The 15,731-nt window shown below is 45.7% G+C and overlaps 1 protein-coding gene across 1 annotated transcript; it reads right to left on the bottom strand.

The window, feature by feature from the left end:
* Positions 1 to 11,690: 11,690 nt before the first annotated feature.
* Positions 11,691 to 12,779, bottom strand: SARC_04629 (hypothetical protein). The gene has a single exon (XM_014301537.1). It carries the CDS (start codon positions 12,426 to 12,428, stop codon positions 11,856 to 11,858), a length of 573 nt encoding a protein of 190 aa, XP_014157012.1. The 5' UTR covers positions 12,429 to 12,779; the 3' UTR covers positions 11,691 to 11,855.
* Between the last annotated feature and the right edge of the window lie 2,952 nt (positions 12,780 to 15,731).

Consider the following 15,731-nt stretch of genomic DNA (forward strand, 5'->3'; position numbering starts at 1 on the left):
AGCAATCTACTAATAAAACCCAAACTAATCAAATAACCCCTGATCCTAAATAAACCCTATCAGGGACTTCCTGACTACAACCCCCCAAGCTGCAACACCACAAGTGTGCGAGCTTAAAGATTGAAGGAATGCTTTGAAAGCGGTTATGTGCTGGCATTTATCCTCAGAGAGCTAGAGACAGCATTGTGCTGGCATTTATTCTCAGAGAACTAGAGCATTGTGCTGGCATCTAACCTCAGAGAGCTAGAGGGCTGGCATTTATCCTCAGAGAGCTAGAGCATTGTGCTGGCATTTAACCTCAGAGAGCTAGAGGGCTCGGCTATTTGTTCACCACTCGAGCTGGCGACTAAACGGCAAGTACACGTAACATAAAATTACATCTAATAACAAAATTATCTTTGGTCTCTCCGGCGTTTCCGAGCTCGCGTTCGTGTATCTTTGTGATATGCCACAATGTCATTAGCGTCGTCAAAGGCCTCGGCCGTTTGCCACGTCGGCACCCCCTCATGCCAACGCACCAGATATTCGAGTTTACCGGTAACATCATTTGTCCTATGTTTGATGATGTGACGGAACGCTGAACCGCCTTCTTGCCAAAGATCATCGTTCAACGGTGGGTCTGTACTGCGGTGGACCAACCGTAGTAACTCAACCCGTACCGGCTTCCCCTTAAACTCCTGGGAGTGGACCCATCTCTATGTGCAAGGTCATAACCTTGACCGTTGCGGCCTTTAACTACATATGGGCCAAACAGTGGGCGCATGGCTTTGGAAGTTCGCCCCTCCGATTTCACCATCACGACGTCGCCTTCATCAAAGTGGACTAAGTCATGGGCGTGTAACCGATCAAACGTCTTCGTCAATTTATCCGTATATGTCGTGGTGATCTTATGCAGTGTAGGCAAAATTGTATCCCGGAGCTGGTCCAACCGTTGTGCCCACGTGTCATCAGTAACCGGTTGTTGCTCTGGGACGTCATCGGTGAAATCCGCAAACGGCACGTGTCGACGTTCGAAATAAACACTAAACTGGCGCGCTTTTGTGTCGTCGGGAGATGCGCAAGTTCTGGTACAGCATTGTAAAAGGGAGACGTTCGTCCCATGCTTGGGGTAATGCCTCACAGACGATGCGTTTCGAACACGTTATCTCCTTGTGCCGACGTTCCGTTGCTCCCAACACCTGTGGTCTGTAAGGTGGTGATACTTTGTGAAGTACACCCCAATGAGGGCGACCATGTTGTTCGTAAACTCATTACCCATATCTGTCTGTAGCTTACGAAGGAAGCCATGTTCGCCAAAGATCGACAACAACATCTGCGCGGTGATTTCCTAAGTCTTATCTGGTGTAGCACGTAAGATCGAATAGCCGAAAGCCACGTCTAATACATGGAGGACAAATTTATTCTGTCTTGTGGACATTACCGGCATTGGAATATAGTCCACCTGAATGTGATCCCACGGGTACTTCGCATCGATGCTTATCATCGGATGGAAGCCTTTACGTAGGGTATCCTGGCTCAAACACTGTCCACATTGCCGTCTAATTTATGTAGCCAGTTTTAATGCCCCCGGCCAAACGTGGCCGTTCCGTTGTAACTGTTGGACAGTATCGGTAGCGCCGTGGTGGCCTTGCTCATGCTGTGCCTGTGTGAGTTGTGTACGCCGTTGTTGTTCCATTGGTGTGGCATTCGCAAAGGCCGGTTGTGCCCCCTCACTAGTTAACGTCACGGAAATCTCTCGTGCCGTATCCAAACACTGATGGTTTGGTGTGTGTCGAGGTTCGGCATAGCCTAATCTTTGTGTAAAGCTCTCGGCGAGCTGGAACCTGACGGCGGCCCCACTCGTGCAACGACCGTGTGTCCCCACGGCGTCTTCCCACAGGCATACTTCGGATTCTTTAGAAATGTATGCGGGGTCCGGGGTACTAACACCAGCTCGGTTTGCAATAATGATTTGAAAAGGTCAAACCATGGTGCGCGAGGTGTCCAAGGTAAGCACATCGTCGCTGTAGCCCCATCCGCTTTGATCTTCCGAAGCATGCGATGTATCAACCTCCAAACGCCCAGTTATGATCAATTGCACCGTCGCGCTCGTTCTTTGTCCAAAACCTAGGAAGCTGTGTGTTATGGGGTGCTGCGAACACGTCTATGTTGTTGTGTCCAAAGATACGCTGTGCTTGTTCGAAGTAGCTGGGAAATATTTGCCAGCAGTCTGCATATAGTATCTCTGGCACGTCTGTTTCCGCGGTCCCATCATGTATACGACTCAGCATTCTTCTCCCAGGTATATGTGAAATGGTGAAGTTACAAGGCGCTATAATGTGGTGCCACCTCTGTAGCATAGGATTAAGCTTCAGTTGAGTATTCATATATACTTACGCTTTGTGATCCGTAAACACCGCAAAGCGCTGGCCGTCAAGGTAGTCGCGGAAGTGTGTCAACCCGTAGACTAACGCTAGTAGTTCCTTCATTGGTGTCGCATAGTTCTGTTGAACCTGATTTAGTGTCTTGCTGAAAAACATTAGGTAGTTTTTCTTGCCCTCCACCCACTGGAACAGCGCGCGCCCCAATCCGTAGTCACTCGCGTCTGTCTCGAGGTTGAGGGGGACGTCATCCACCGGGAAGTATGCGTTTAGAAGTACGTTTAGAAAGTGTAGTGCGACCGCGTTGACTATCGCGTCTTTCATCGCTGTCCACGCGTCCGCATGGCGTTGTTCCCACCTATCTCCGATCAGTTCATTCGTCTTCAGCTTGCAAAACTCCCGTAGAGGGGCTACCACGTGTGCGAAATTGGGTAGATGTTCGTGCAAGAAGTTAGCTAACCCCAACGCGGAGGCAATGTCCATGTATCGCTGAGGTGTTGGCCAGTCGAGGAGTTTAGCCTGCTTCTCAAAGTCAACGTCAATACCGATTTTAGGGTTTTAGGGTTTAGGGTTTAGGGTTTAGGGTTTAGGGTTTAGGGCTAATGGTACTCAGGTTAATGGTGGCACATGACATCCAGCGCTCTCAAGACCGAGATAGCACCTATCGATCTCAAGACAATCGACGCCATACAAGGGACGGCAGAAAAGACAAAGCAAAGTCAGCGCAATTCAATGACTTTCCTCGTTCTGACAGACGAATTGCGTTTTCGGCTATAGACTCTACAGTTGACAATAAGGATGTGAACGATCGACCAAATAGGAATCCTGAACGTGGATACTGACTAGCTTGTGACAGTTGCGCTACCATTCATGTACTCCCATACAAGTATGATCAGCATTACCTCATCCACAAGATGTGCGTCAATGACCGGGACGCACTTGAAGTGCCAAATGGAACCATCATTTATCCTAAGTATGTGGCACAACTGGGAGATTTGGGAGATGTACTCATAGTCACTACCTTCAAAACAGCCCTACTAAGTGTCAGCCTGCTCTCGGCTCGACTCTATTCATTTGAGTTTACCAACAGTATGTTGTATATATTGTTGCCTAACTTCAAAACAATAACAGAGCATGAAAAACACAGAATATATTTTGTGCACATCGACGATATAACTGGGGCTACAGCCAAACCAACACTGGAGATGGCCAACAAAATTACATGGCACAACAGACTAGCGCATACTAGCTACATTCCAAAACATCTGCCATACATCAGACAGCCCGAAGATCGATGTAAAGCATGCACCATATCAAAGAAGAAGTACAAGAATACTAACAAGGAAAGACAACATGAACCTGCAGCTGAGGCTCTTGAGCTAATCTACATTGACATCATCGGCCCGTTTACAGCATCAATCGGCTCCAACACACATGCTGTTTCGATCATAAATGACTATTCCAATATAGCTAAGGTATATCCTGTGGGCGATGTGAAAGCAACAACAATCCTTGACGCTATGTTACACACTTTCGATGAATGGTACATACTATCACGATGTCGAGTTCAGTGTATACAAATGGATCGAGGCTCCCAGTTTACAGCTAATGTCACTAGACGCATGCTCGCACATTTAGGATACTGCTCCAGATACGCACCAACAGCCACACCGCAATACCATGGAAAAATAGAACGTCTAAACGGAACACTGATACCTAGGATGCTGGCACAACTGAAGTACGCTCGACTGCCAACAATTATGTGGGCTGAATCTATCATTCTAACGACCAATATATATAATGCTGTACCAACCGACGAGAAGAACAAATCACCGTACAAGAAATTCACTGGCTATGCTTTTCCGATAGATATGTTCAGAACATTTGGATGTCACATCGCATTCAAGAATCGTGATCCCGGTAAACTTGACGACAGGGCATTGGATGGAATCCTAATTGCACAGCCCCTGGATACAACACCAGACTCTTATCGCATATACTCACCAATAACTAAGCGTATACTGCAAAGCCGTGATGCGTTCATATTTGAAGATGAATATTTCATCTGGGAAGGCACTAAATGTACGAATGCTATTACAGCACCAGACACTACGAACAGCAATATTCACTCACAGATTGAGGAAGGTACCCCCCCCCGCCAACGGAAGTGCAACACTAGTAATCAAAGGAACACAAAATCAACTATATCCCTCCAACACTGCGAATCAGAGCCACCACGAGCAAGCAAGATTAACTGCACTACATACGCAACAAAGTACGGAGAATGAGGCACATACTAGTGGGATAGAAGCCTTTGCAGCAAGCACCAGAACCCAACAGGATCTCACGAACACTATAGCAAGACGAACTGCCGAGGGTCGACAGGTTTCGCGGGAATTACGTGAACTGGCTATTGATGATGACAATGTCAATTGGTACCACAACAATCGCCGCAAAACAAGACACCCAAGCACCGTGCATAGCGCCAATTCGGCAACTTCTACATTGGAACCGAAAACCTACAGAGGGATAAATGACATGCCAAACGCAACTGAGTGGGAGGAATCAGCTCGCTCAGAAATCGAAAGCTTGGTCATCCAGCGCAAGGCATTCACTCTAGCGGACAACAAACCACGCGAAAAATCTATATTTCCACCTCGATGGGTTTTCAAAGCGAAAACAGACGAATCAGGCCATGTAACTCGACCTAAATCCAGGTTAAATGTGGCAGCATTCAACGCAATACAGGGAGTCGATTTTACTGAAAGCTATGCTCCTGTTGTATCAAAGAAAACACTCAGAATTTGTCTAGCCCTCATGGCGCACTACGAAATGGATATTCGACAGTATGACACGCCATCAGCATACCTCACGCAGAAATTAGATACACCAAGTTATATACGTGTACCACAAGGCTACAATTTAATTGAGCATCTTCTCGACCCAGCACAGCAGCAACTGTATGAACGACATAAACAAGGAGACAGCGTAGTTGTGTCTTGAGTGGATCGGTGTGTATATGGCCTACCACCAAGTGGATACTTCTGGTTTGAAGCTGTACGTAGATTCGCCATAAAGCAAGGGTACAAACAGTCTCAATCGGATGGAGCACTTTTTATAAGGCAAACAGACACAGGACCATGTTTCATCATCGTACATGTAGATGACAAAATTGCTGCATGTCAAAATAAAGCCGATGGACAGAAGTTAGCCGACGCAATGAACAAGGAATGAAAAACTGTGGATATGGGCTTACCTCTATGGTTTCTCAAATGCGAACTTGAAATACATCCAGGATGTGTTCGCCTGCATCAACGACAATACTTGAAGGAGGTCTTACAGAAATAGGATTTAGTTGACTGCAAACCGTCATGGGTGCCTATACTGGAATCAGACTACGAAGTGACGGAGAAACAGTCGTATCTACCTGATAAAGCAGCAAGTACAGACGTTCCAACAATCAAACAATACAACAAACTTGTGGGTCAATTACGATACCTAGTGGATCAGACACGAGTGGATATATGCTTTGCCGTTTCAATTTTGAGTCGCTACCTGATCGCTCCGCAATATCATCACTTTAGAGGAGCCAAACGCTGCCTTAAATACCTTGCCGGTACTCAGGACCTGGGACTTCAATATACAAAACAACATCCATGTGTACCATACCTGAATGCTGACAGTAGTTTTGCTACGGACGAAACAAATAGACGCTCCACCACAGGACGAGTAGGACTGATAGCAGGAGCACCGTTCATGTGGGGAACCAATTTACAAAGATTAGTAACAACCTCTACTGCAGAAGCGGAATATGTAGCACAGTCTGACACAGCAAAAGACGCGCAATGGGCCAGGAACCTCTTCATTGAATTTGGAATACCAATCGCTAACCCAACTACCATAGAACAAGACAACAAGTCATCAATACTGATGGGAAACGGCATCACTAAGTCTCGCCGTACCAAACACGTCGACCTCCGTTATCACCATATCAGAGAACTCACAGCGAACAACATCATTGATCTTAAGTACATACCTTCAGAACAACTCCTTAGCGATTTCTTCACTAAGCCTCTTTGCCGAGAAAAGGTCACAAATATCCGAGATAAACTGATGACTAGAATGCCAATATCAACTTAATTTTAATAAAGGTAAGTAATATAAGGTAAGTATTTTATTGTTTCTTCAGAATGTAAAATACTTGCAACTCATACTGCTACAATGAAAATTGGTTGTTTGTGCGCGAACTAACTTCAATCAAACTGAATATCAATTCTCTGCGCAATTGATATATATGCCAATTTATGTTTATGTATTGCGTGTGAAAATCGGATGCCAGTAACGCAACACTGAATATGACAAAAACAACAGTGTCCTAGTTCGAATATTTACGTTGCAGGCACTCTACGCCATACCGCATTCCAAAGTCAAGTTTAAAGTGAATAGTCCAAATAACACTGAATTATTGGACGTTTTTATGCACGTATATCCTACTATTCCATAGCAGTGTGTCAAATTTGTGATCCGAACTCTTTTTCGTTTATTTTTTTATCTTTTTATTCTTCTTCTATTTTTTATAACCTAAATTGGGTAAAATTATATCCAACAACGATTTCTGTTGGTGGATTCGACCAAAACAAATATTTTTTTAGCCCGATTTGTGTTGACAGTATGCAGCTTATCATCAACACATTCCATGAAGACAAAACCTTGTCTCATTACAACCACGGCGCAGAAGGGACCTTACTCCAAGGATTCATACCATCGAAACAGTTCTCACACTGTCTGGCCCCTGTTGCCAAAACCGCCCATTTTTAAATTTTATTTTTCCTGCGACCCCGTGATACCTGTTTCTAAACAGAAGAAAATCCACGCAAGTCGTGAAGCCTGTCATGTGTCAAAAGTACACGGATATGCCTAGTATCTACACACTACAGTGGTACTTTGCAACATCTTTTCTGAAATTCAACAGGTCTCAGAATCTCAGCGTTGACAACTTTTTTATATAAAAAACCTACCGAAAATTCTACAAAGTTAACAATTCAACAATCCAGCTCTGCGACTTCAAACTTCACAGTGCACTGAGTACAACAGACCCTTCAGAATTGTAGAATCGAGGGAGAGTGAGAGACTACAGATCTCAAGCAAGTTTCAATAGCAAGAAAACTCTTTTCTTGAATGAAATCACAAGAGTTGTGTCACTCCGAAAAGCGGATCAAATTATTAACCACATCATGTTAATAATACATTTGCTCCTATGAGAGCATTGCTCCGAAAGCCGATACCTAGGAGAGAATTGCTCTGAAAGCCAAGCAACATTAATTGATCGGCGTAAGAGCGAGTAGCAGAGATTATGCTATAGAACAATATCTAAGTGTTAAAGTGTTCTGCAAAAGGTTTCTCATACTGACCATATGAGTTTTCACCCTGGCCAACACAAGCGGTTGAACACTAGCACAAACACCTTGAGTATAAAACCAAAGGTGAGGTTGTAAATAAAGATATACAATTATACTTTATTCAAAGACTACCATCTTACACTCTAGCAGGATTGTTGCGTCAATACGTGCAACCCGAAAGGTGCCGATGTAAACGATTACTGGTATCGATCGTGGGTGAAACTAAATAGGTATCTAGAATCCGGGTGTATCGGAAGTCTATGATATGCTGCTGATATATCGAGTGTGGTACAGTACCTCCTGCTCTTCAGTCGTGAAATGATCTCATTCACCTTCGGTATCAAGAACTGGTCTCCTGGAATCAATGCGTTGACTGCTCGCATGTCCAGACATCCCCGTACCTACTTCACACATTACCCTCACTATCAAACGTTGGAACTGCGAGTAAGGGAAGATTAACAGTCGTGGGAGTGGTCCGCTTCGTAATCACTAGGTCCTTCAACCACTTCTGTACTTGTTCATCGACATACGGTAACCATCGCTCGGATACAAAGTTGCATATCGATCGTCTCATGCTCCTAGCCTGCTCGCGTGTTACCGGTATTGTCACTTCACTCCCCTCTAAGCCGCAACGTGCATTGTCTGTAATGTCGGCGTTCGCTTCCAACACTGCGGCCAGCCTTGTCCGTACGCCGTCGGGTTCGATGGCATTGGGGGCTTGGCACCGAGCCATGGGTGTAAGGAGTTTATCTAGTTCCGTTGGGTCGATAGGTGGGAGTGGTGACTGAATTCCGCCAATACATAACCCAAGGTCCGTCATCATGTCCAGCCCGAGTATAATGTCGATGCTGTCAGGGAGATTCATCAACTCGAACGATCCATTGATGATCTCTGAGCCATAACGTATCGGTAGCACTTCTGTTGTCCCCAGGCGAGGAGTGCGTGCCGCTTTATCCGCCAAATATATAAATGATTCACTGGGTGCTGGTGTAATTGGTCGTCCTAAGAGGTCTGCGGATGCTCGTGCAATGCAACTACGGTTCGCACCTGTATCTATCAACGCTCGGAATGTACGACCATTCCCCTGCAATTGTATATAGACACGGTTGTCGGAGGTCAGCAGTAGGTCTTTTATTGCTATCACTGTCTTCAATGGATGCGTGAACGTAAATGCTACATCATCATCGGACACCCTGAGGTCTCAATGTTGCTCTGTTATCGGGGTCCATTGGGGCTGCGTTGTGTCCGGTTGTGTATCCACGGCCTGCTCGAAGTCATTGGTTACGATGGAGTGTATATGTAACTCTGTGGCCGACTGGCTATCGTATCCCGGACCCTCCTCCTGTGTGAGCACATTAACCTGCGGTGCCGTCGTATTTGAGGTCGACTGTCGGCTTGGGTATTGTGGTGGTGGGTGCACGGACCCCTGTGGTGGCGTAGATCGCTGTCCCTTAGTCACCTCTCTCTGCTGCTGACCAGTATCTGACGCCCGTGTCTTCACGTCCTGCCCCCCATGTTGGGCCGCTCGGTAGTGATGGCAGCGCGGTATATGTCGCAACCCTGGAGGTGCTTGTGCGCGGCAACCGTTGCACGTCGTTAGGTTAGTTGTTGGAGTCGGGCGTTGTTGCCATTGTTGCTGCTGACGCTGGACTATGTGCGGGCTAGGTCTACTATTCGTCGTCTCCCCCCGGGTTGAGTCCCCATTGTGACCTCGACGATTGACTAAACGTGGAGTCAAACGAATCTGGGCCTCCTGGATATCCGGACTGAGCAGCTGTAGTAATTCATGAGTCTCCATGAGTTGCCACTTTGGATGTAACTGTAACGTGCGCCCAAATGTCCGGGATCCTAAGATGTCCTCCAACAATTGAACTATGCAGTGGTTGAGCAAATTTTGCTTAAAATCTACATCGGTCTGGCAACGCTCGTGTGCCCGACGATGATTCTCCATAAGGTATGTCATCTGTTCCATCACTGGAACATTACTAAGTTTCTGGTGTCCCGTTGCTAATTTTCGAAATGTGGGGTCCACCGTAGCCTGAGTCTCGTGTGAACAGATTTGTGTTATTTGGAGTTCTGGTGTCCATGCAACTAAACGTTGGTGATTAGATTTTAAATAATCAAGTGTAGATTGTCCGGCTTTAAAGTGACTTAACACCTTATAAAACCAACGATGACTCCATGCTTCGTCGAGACCCGAAATCTGCGCATTCTTAAGGGCTTCTCGCAATACCCCTTTAGTGTCGCGCTCCATAATGTTGCTGAGGTTATACCGGTTCGAGGGCCATTCCGGCCAACTACGTGGTTCCCGTGGTTCCTGTTTGTTCGCCGGTCGTGAGTCATGGGTTGCTCTTAATGTCTCGAGTACACCTCTTAGTGCCTCCGCTCGTGGCAAGTTGTTGGCTTCCACTGCACTACATAATTCCATCGACAATTTGAGCATACGTGCGTGCAAGGCTTGGCGGTCCGTCGCTATGCTGTCTGGTGTAGGAGGTTTGGCCTGCTGAGCCAAGCGTCGACGCTTCTCCGATGACGTGGCTTGACTCGACGGTGTGCATTCAAGCAGCCTGCGTGACGGTAGACTATCATTCATAGCTTCTCGTACAAATTGTTGGCTCTGACGTTGTGCTTGCAAGGACGTGTCCATGTTGTCACGTCGATTATCCAGTGCCTCCCTCCCGTGAGGGTTCCGTGTAGCTCTACGTTGTTCCTTTGCAAAGTTTTGACGAGATATCGTTTCCTGTTGTGTATCGCCTTCATCCTGATCCGATGATGTGTACCCAAACCCATGACGGGCATCGTCGGCTTCTCTAATGCGGAACTCGATGTTGTCCGGTGATGAAGGTATGTTCCCTCGTCGCAGTCGACGCAAACGCCGTTCATATTTCTCTAATATCGATTGCTGTCACCGAAGTAGGCTCGTCATTTGCTCTGGCATACCCAGTATTGTATCAATGTTATCTAGTAAGTTCATAAGTTCAAACGTACAACCCCCTGTAGTGGTTGTCCCGTATTGGACCTTTGTTGAGTGCGTTTTCCCCAAGCGTGGAGTCCGGAAGGCTTTGTCCGCCACATAAATATAGCTATTGTTAGCTGGTGGCGTAACGGATAGTTTAGCCTTATCCGCGGATGCCTGAGTGATGAATGAACGGTTTGCCTCCGTGGCAATAAGGGTGCGCATGCCATGGCCGTTCACTTACACGGTTGTCGGCAGAAAATAATTTATCGTTTGCTGCAAATATTCTTGTTGCCGTACGACCAAATGACTTGCACATGTTCACGTCAGACACCCGAGTATTTTACTCCGAATCTGTTCTTGCGTCCCAACCTTCTGATGCCTGCTCGTCTTATATCAACTCATCGTCACTCTGCACATACGACTCGTCGACCAAGTCATGAATATGCATCACTTCAGTCTCCCCATCTCGGCTGGTGGTTGATGTTAGCGTGCGACTAGAAGTAAAGTGCAAGCGTATCTAAAGTATGGTGCGTTCGAATGAATTTATATATGATCTTACCCTCAGTTATGTACTGATGGTGTTTGTACTAGTGCTCAACCGCTTGGGTTGGTCAGGGTAAAAACTCATATGATCAGTATGAGAAACCTTATGCAGAACACTTTAGCACTCGGATATATTTTCTAGAAATAAATATATCATATTCTCTGTTACTACACTCAGTCTCGGACCTCGGCTCTCGGCTAGCCGGTTGCCCGTGTCCTATAAATAGAATAATCTGAGAAGAGGTATCAAATTGCTCTTACGTTCTCTCGGGCTGACCCACCTATACGTATATTAATTTGAGAACAAGTCCCAAATTCCTCTCGGGCTGACGACGTAAAACGCTATCAACATATATAGAAATACGTCTACTTCTGTAGTCTCTCAGTTGGCCAGGTACTTGATCACCGTCTACTAAGCTAACGCGAGCGCGGCAATTGTGGCCTGATGCTTGTGACGCCCTCATACATGTGCTTATACCAGACATACGTTGTGTAGTAGCCCCGCCAGATTCTGTACGGGGGTCCAATGTTGGATGATACAAATGCTCGCTGATGTTTAGGACAGCGGTTCGCATGTCCGGAGGAAGGTTCTGCTCACACGGTCGACAACGAACTCGCGGATTCGATGTTGGTGGCGCGTGTGGGAGCTCGTGTGTTCGCATCCGTACGCCAGTGTGATCGTAAACGCAAACCTCCCGGAACCTGTTGCGGTCGCGACCCATTTCCCCGACGATATTCTTCTGCCTTGTCAATATCCACCCGGAATACGTCGCGCATCTGTTCAGACGAGTAGTCTCGCCAATTTGGCTGCATACTAAACCCTAAAAGAGTATCTCGGTAGTACGCACCTCCCACATGTTGTCGTATCAGGTTAAGCACATTATTGCGATAAGCCAGCAACGAATTCTCATTCTGTCGCATCTCCTTAAGTTCAAATTTGCGTTCAAAATCACGAATCTGTGTCTCAAGTGGTACTGACGGCTTAAACTTCGTGCATGCCAACTTATTTCTGTATGCATTATTCTCCAAGTCCTGTTTGGGTATATGGACGATAAAAGCAGTGACCTCCTGAAACAAAATCGACTGCAATTTTTGCTCGTTCTCCACAATAAAGTCTAATACCGCCATAGGTGCCCCTTCCTTCTGTAGTGCCCTATGTAAACCCATCTGTATATGAATCGGATCTAACCTGTGAGATTTCGCCCTCTTATGTTAGTCTAAAATAAACGCATGCAGCTGTATTCTGTGGGTTATCTTTATGCTAGCTGCCCTGTGGACTAGGTGGTCGTTCTTTTGGTGTCCTTTTGTCGAGCGTCACTGAGAATGCCGTCACAGTCTCGTTAGACGTACGAATTAGACCCTGCAACCTGCACGCATCTTCTATGCGCCCCTAAGCCTCTGCTTGCATCATAAGTTGGGCAAGATGAAAGACCTGCATCTTCATATCTGTCGCTGTAAACTCAGTGATGCACGACTCTGAGGGTACAGATAGCTTACATCGTTTCATATCTTGTGGGTCCTCTAAGCAACGATCGTGATGAACAGGGAAAGGTTTGCGATATGCAATCGTATCAACAGGTAGATTTGCGTGCCCTGACAATTCTCTTTCATCTCTTCTGATGAGTGTAGACGATAATAGCGTTGTGGCTTGTCACGAAATAAATACATTGCTACTTGACCTTGATTAAGCTGTTGCCGTGTATTTCATAACTATGCGAAACGCTTCGAAGAAGGAACGCCTTGCCGACGACGACAAATTCTGGGGAGTGTCCATTGCAAAGTGCAAATCCGCTGGTTCTAAAAGATATCTACAAGGAGATTTTACCACAGTTGTCGATTCCTGAGTACGACTCAAATCATCGAAGTCGGTCGGCGCATCTCATCAGGTGTCGGATTTTTTTTGTGCTCGATTTGGAGCGTGTTTCAACATACGCTCTCTGCGAGCAACGTGCACATTGTCGTTATCACTAAAGGGATCGGCTTCGTGCGGCCAATTTTGCGTTTTACAGCGCTGAGTTGCTTCATTTCGTCCGTCACACTGTTATGTAACTGGCCAGTTGGTGTCGTCTTTACTTGCGTTGGGTGTTGAGGAGCCCATTGCGGTCGCGATGTTGGCGCTACCTGTTGCTCAAGATAATCAGTACTCGATGCCGTTTGGACCGTGTCATTGGCAATAGTCGAGTTGTATCAAAATTCGCCAATGAAAATTCACGAAGTTGGCAGAGTTGTGCATGAATGAGATGAATAATTTCCGTGCCCCCTTTTGCACATGTGTCAGCGTCCTCAAGTGTCCATCCCGATCAGAAATTCACTCTGAAGGCTGGTTGGCCTTATCCAACGTAGAAAGTGAGTGGTATTGGACTTCCGAAGCCAAACGTGCCAGTGTCACGTAGATTTCTGTTAAAAGGTCGGTCTCTTCTAGGCTGACTGTACGATAACGCTTCTTCGGATAACTCACATAGTACTCGATCGCTAATTCTTCCTCCATGCACTACTGATACAAAGCATATGTGCCCTAAGGCAGGTATACCAACTAAAATCTTAAGTGTGTTGTGGTGTTTGTGGGCTGATCATGTAGCTCTTTATATGTCTAGATTGCTAGGTGTATTTAGAAGAAATTCTGTCACATCTATGGCCAATGCAGTTTTACTGTACTATTCAATTTCTTGAACACACGGCACATGCTAATTATCAACAAGCTTCTCATTGAATCTTGCCATAGGATCATAAGCGGGTCGCTTAAAAACCTCATCGAGTATATCGTTCACATCATGGCATATGTAGGATACTGTTTGTGCACACCCTAAACCAAAAAAAATATTGCAGCACTTCTCCTCCCAAAACTTCACGGACCTTTACAAACCACATGGACACTGCGTTCTCAAAGGACAAACTTTGACGTTCAGGATTATGCTTTCCAAGTTCATCCATTACTAATTCTACCAATTTTACGTCCGCTTCGGAGCCTTGAAATCCTGTCCATAAACGAGTTAGGTTATGCGAACCAGTAATGTATTTGTAAAACAGTATAGGTATTATACTTTGATGTAGTTCGCGTACATCGCCTTGAAGTTTGAAGCAGTTGCTCGCAAACAACTTTCGATACTCTCTTGCACTTCAGCGGCCACTTTGTTCATCTCATTCTCTTCCTCTTGTAAAACAGTCTAGGTATTGTACTTTGATGTAATTCGCGTACATCGCCTTGAAGCTTGATGCAGTTGCTCGTAAACAACTTTCGATACTCTCTTGCACTTCAGAGGCCACTTCGTTCATTTCATTCTCTTCCTCCATCGTATCCGTAGCAAAATCTAAGTCACAACGTAAGGTCTTAGTGGTATTCTTCAGATCGTGTATCTGTGCTCTGGCCTTACATAGCGCTGCAGTAAGGGAATCACGCATCTTCTTTACGGCGTACGGCGTCAAGTTCCTTCTCTATACGTGTTCTAGTGCCTTGTGAAACACTATTGATAGGTTTTGCTTCACTTAGTAGTGTAGGGTGTTTGTTCGCCTACTATGTCTGGGTAATGAATTTTCCTTAACTTTCATATCTGATTCAATCAACATAGTGTTGATGATATATTGTTCTACATCATGGACTTTCTATTGTTCCAGTCTGGCTAGTTGTTTATTCCATTCGTCTACAGTCATCGTAATTGCATCTTCCGTTAGTTTTGTTTGCTTCGGGCCACGTTTAACTATATGCTTGTGATCTAAGTAATTCTCACATACTTCCAACCGTTTGCCCGCGTACTCCTGATTCGTGAGTCTGCCTAATCTCTTCATCCATCGTTGGAGTTTAACGGGATCATTTGTAGGCACTGGCTTCTGTTTATTATTTGTAGTCCTCCCATCTGAACAAGAAGGGAGTCACGGTCAGGTATTTGCCGAGTGAGAGGTAAGTTGCGTAGTTCAGTGTAAAAACAGCACGAGGTTGTGTGACTGCATGTCGATAGGATCTGGTTGGTGTTGTGTAACTGTCATGACGTGAATGAGTTCCAACAAAAAGGACTGTTTGTGGTGAAGCAAGGGTTGGGGCGGTAGTGTTGATAGAGAGATTGTACCAGTCCTCAGGAATAGTGTAACCAGTAGGGTTAGAGCATATAGTAGCACATTTCCCAGGAGCATTCCATTGAGATGTTTCAACCGAGATGTACTTGATATTGCGTGTGTTGATGAGACAGTGGGTAGCAAAATTTGAACTAGCCTTGTGTCAGTGGGTGTGGAGCACGACCTAGCAGAACACCATATCCAACTTGCGGACCATATTTGTTTGCTTTCTCTAAGGCTTTGTCTTCCAATTTAAACATAACCACACCACCATAGCGGCCACGAGAAAAGCGAAGAACAGTTTTTGATGCCATTTGTCAGGAGACGAGTTGAGTTGATCAGAAGTAGCTAAGTTTTCGTTACGGATTATATCAGAGTAGTCTTTTTTGTGTGTGACCATAGTGAAACAGGTTGTTAGCAGTC

Source organism: Sphaeroforma arctica (genome assembly GCF_001186125.1).
Source record: "Sphaeroforma arctica JP610 unplaced genomic scaffold supercont1.267, whole genome shotgun sequence".
Classification (NCBI taxonomy): domain Eukaryota; class Ichthyosporea; order Ichthyophonida; genus Sphaeroforma; species Sphaeroforma arctica.

What these genes read in the sequence shown, in the direction of transcription:
- SARC_04629 (XM_014301537.1), bottom strand. Translation starts at nt 12,428, where the DNA reads ATGGGTTTACATAGGGCACTACAGAAGGAAGGGGCACCTATGGCGGTA.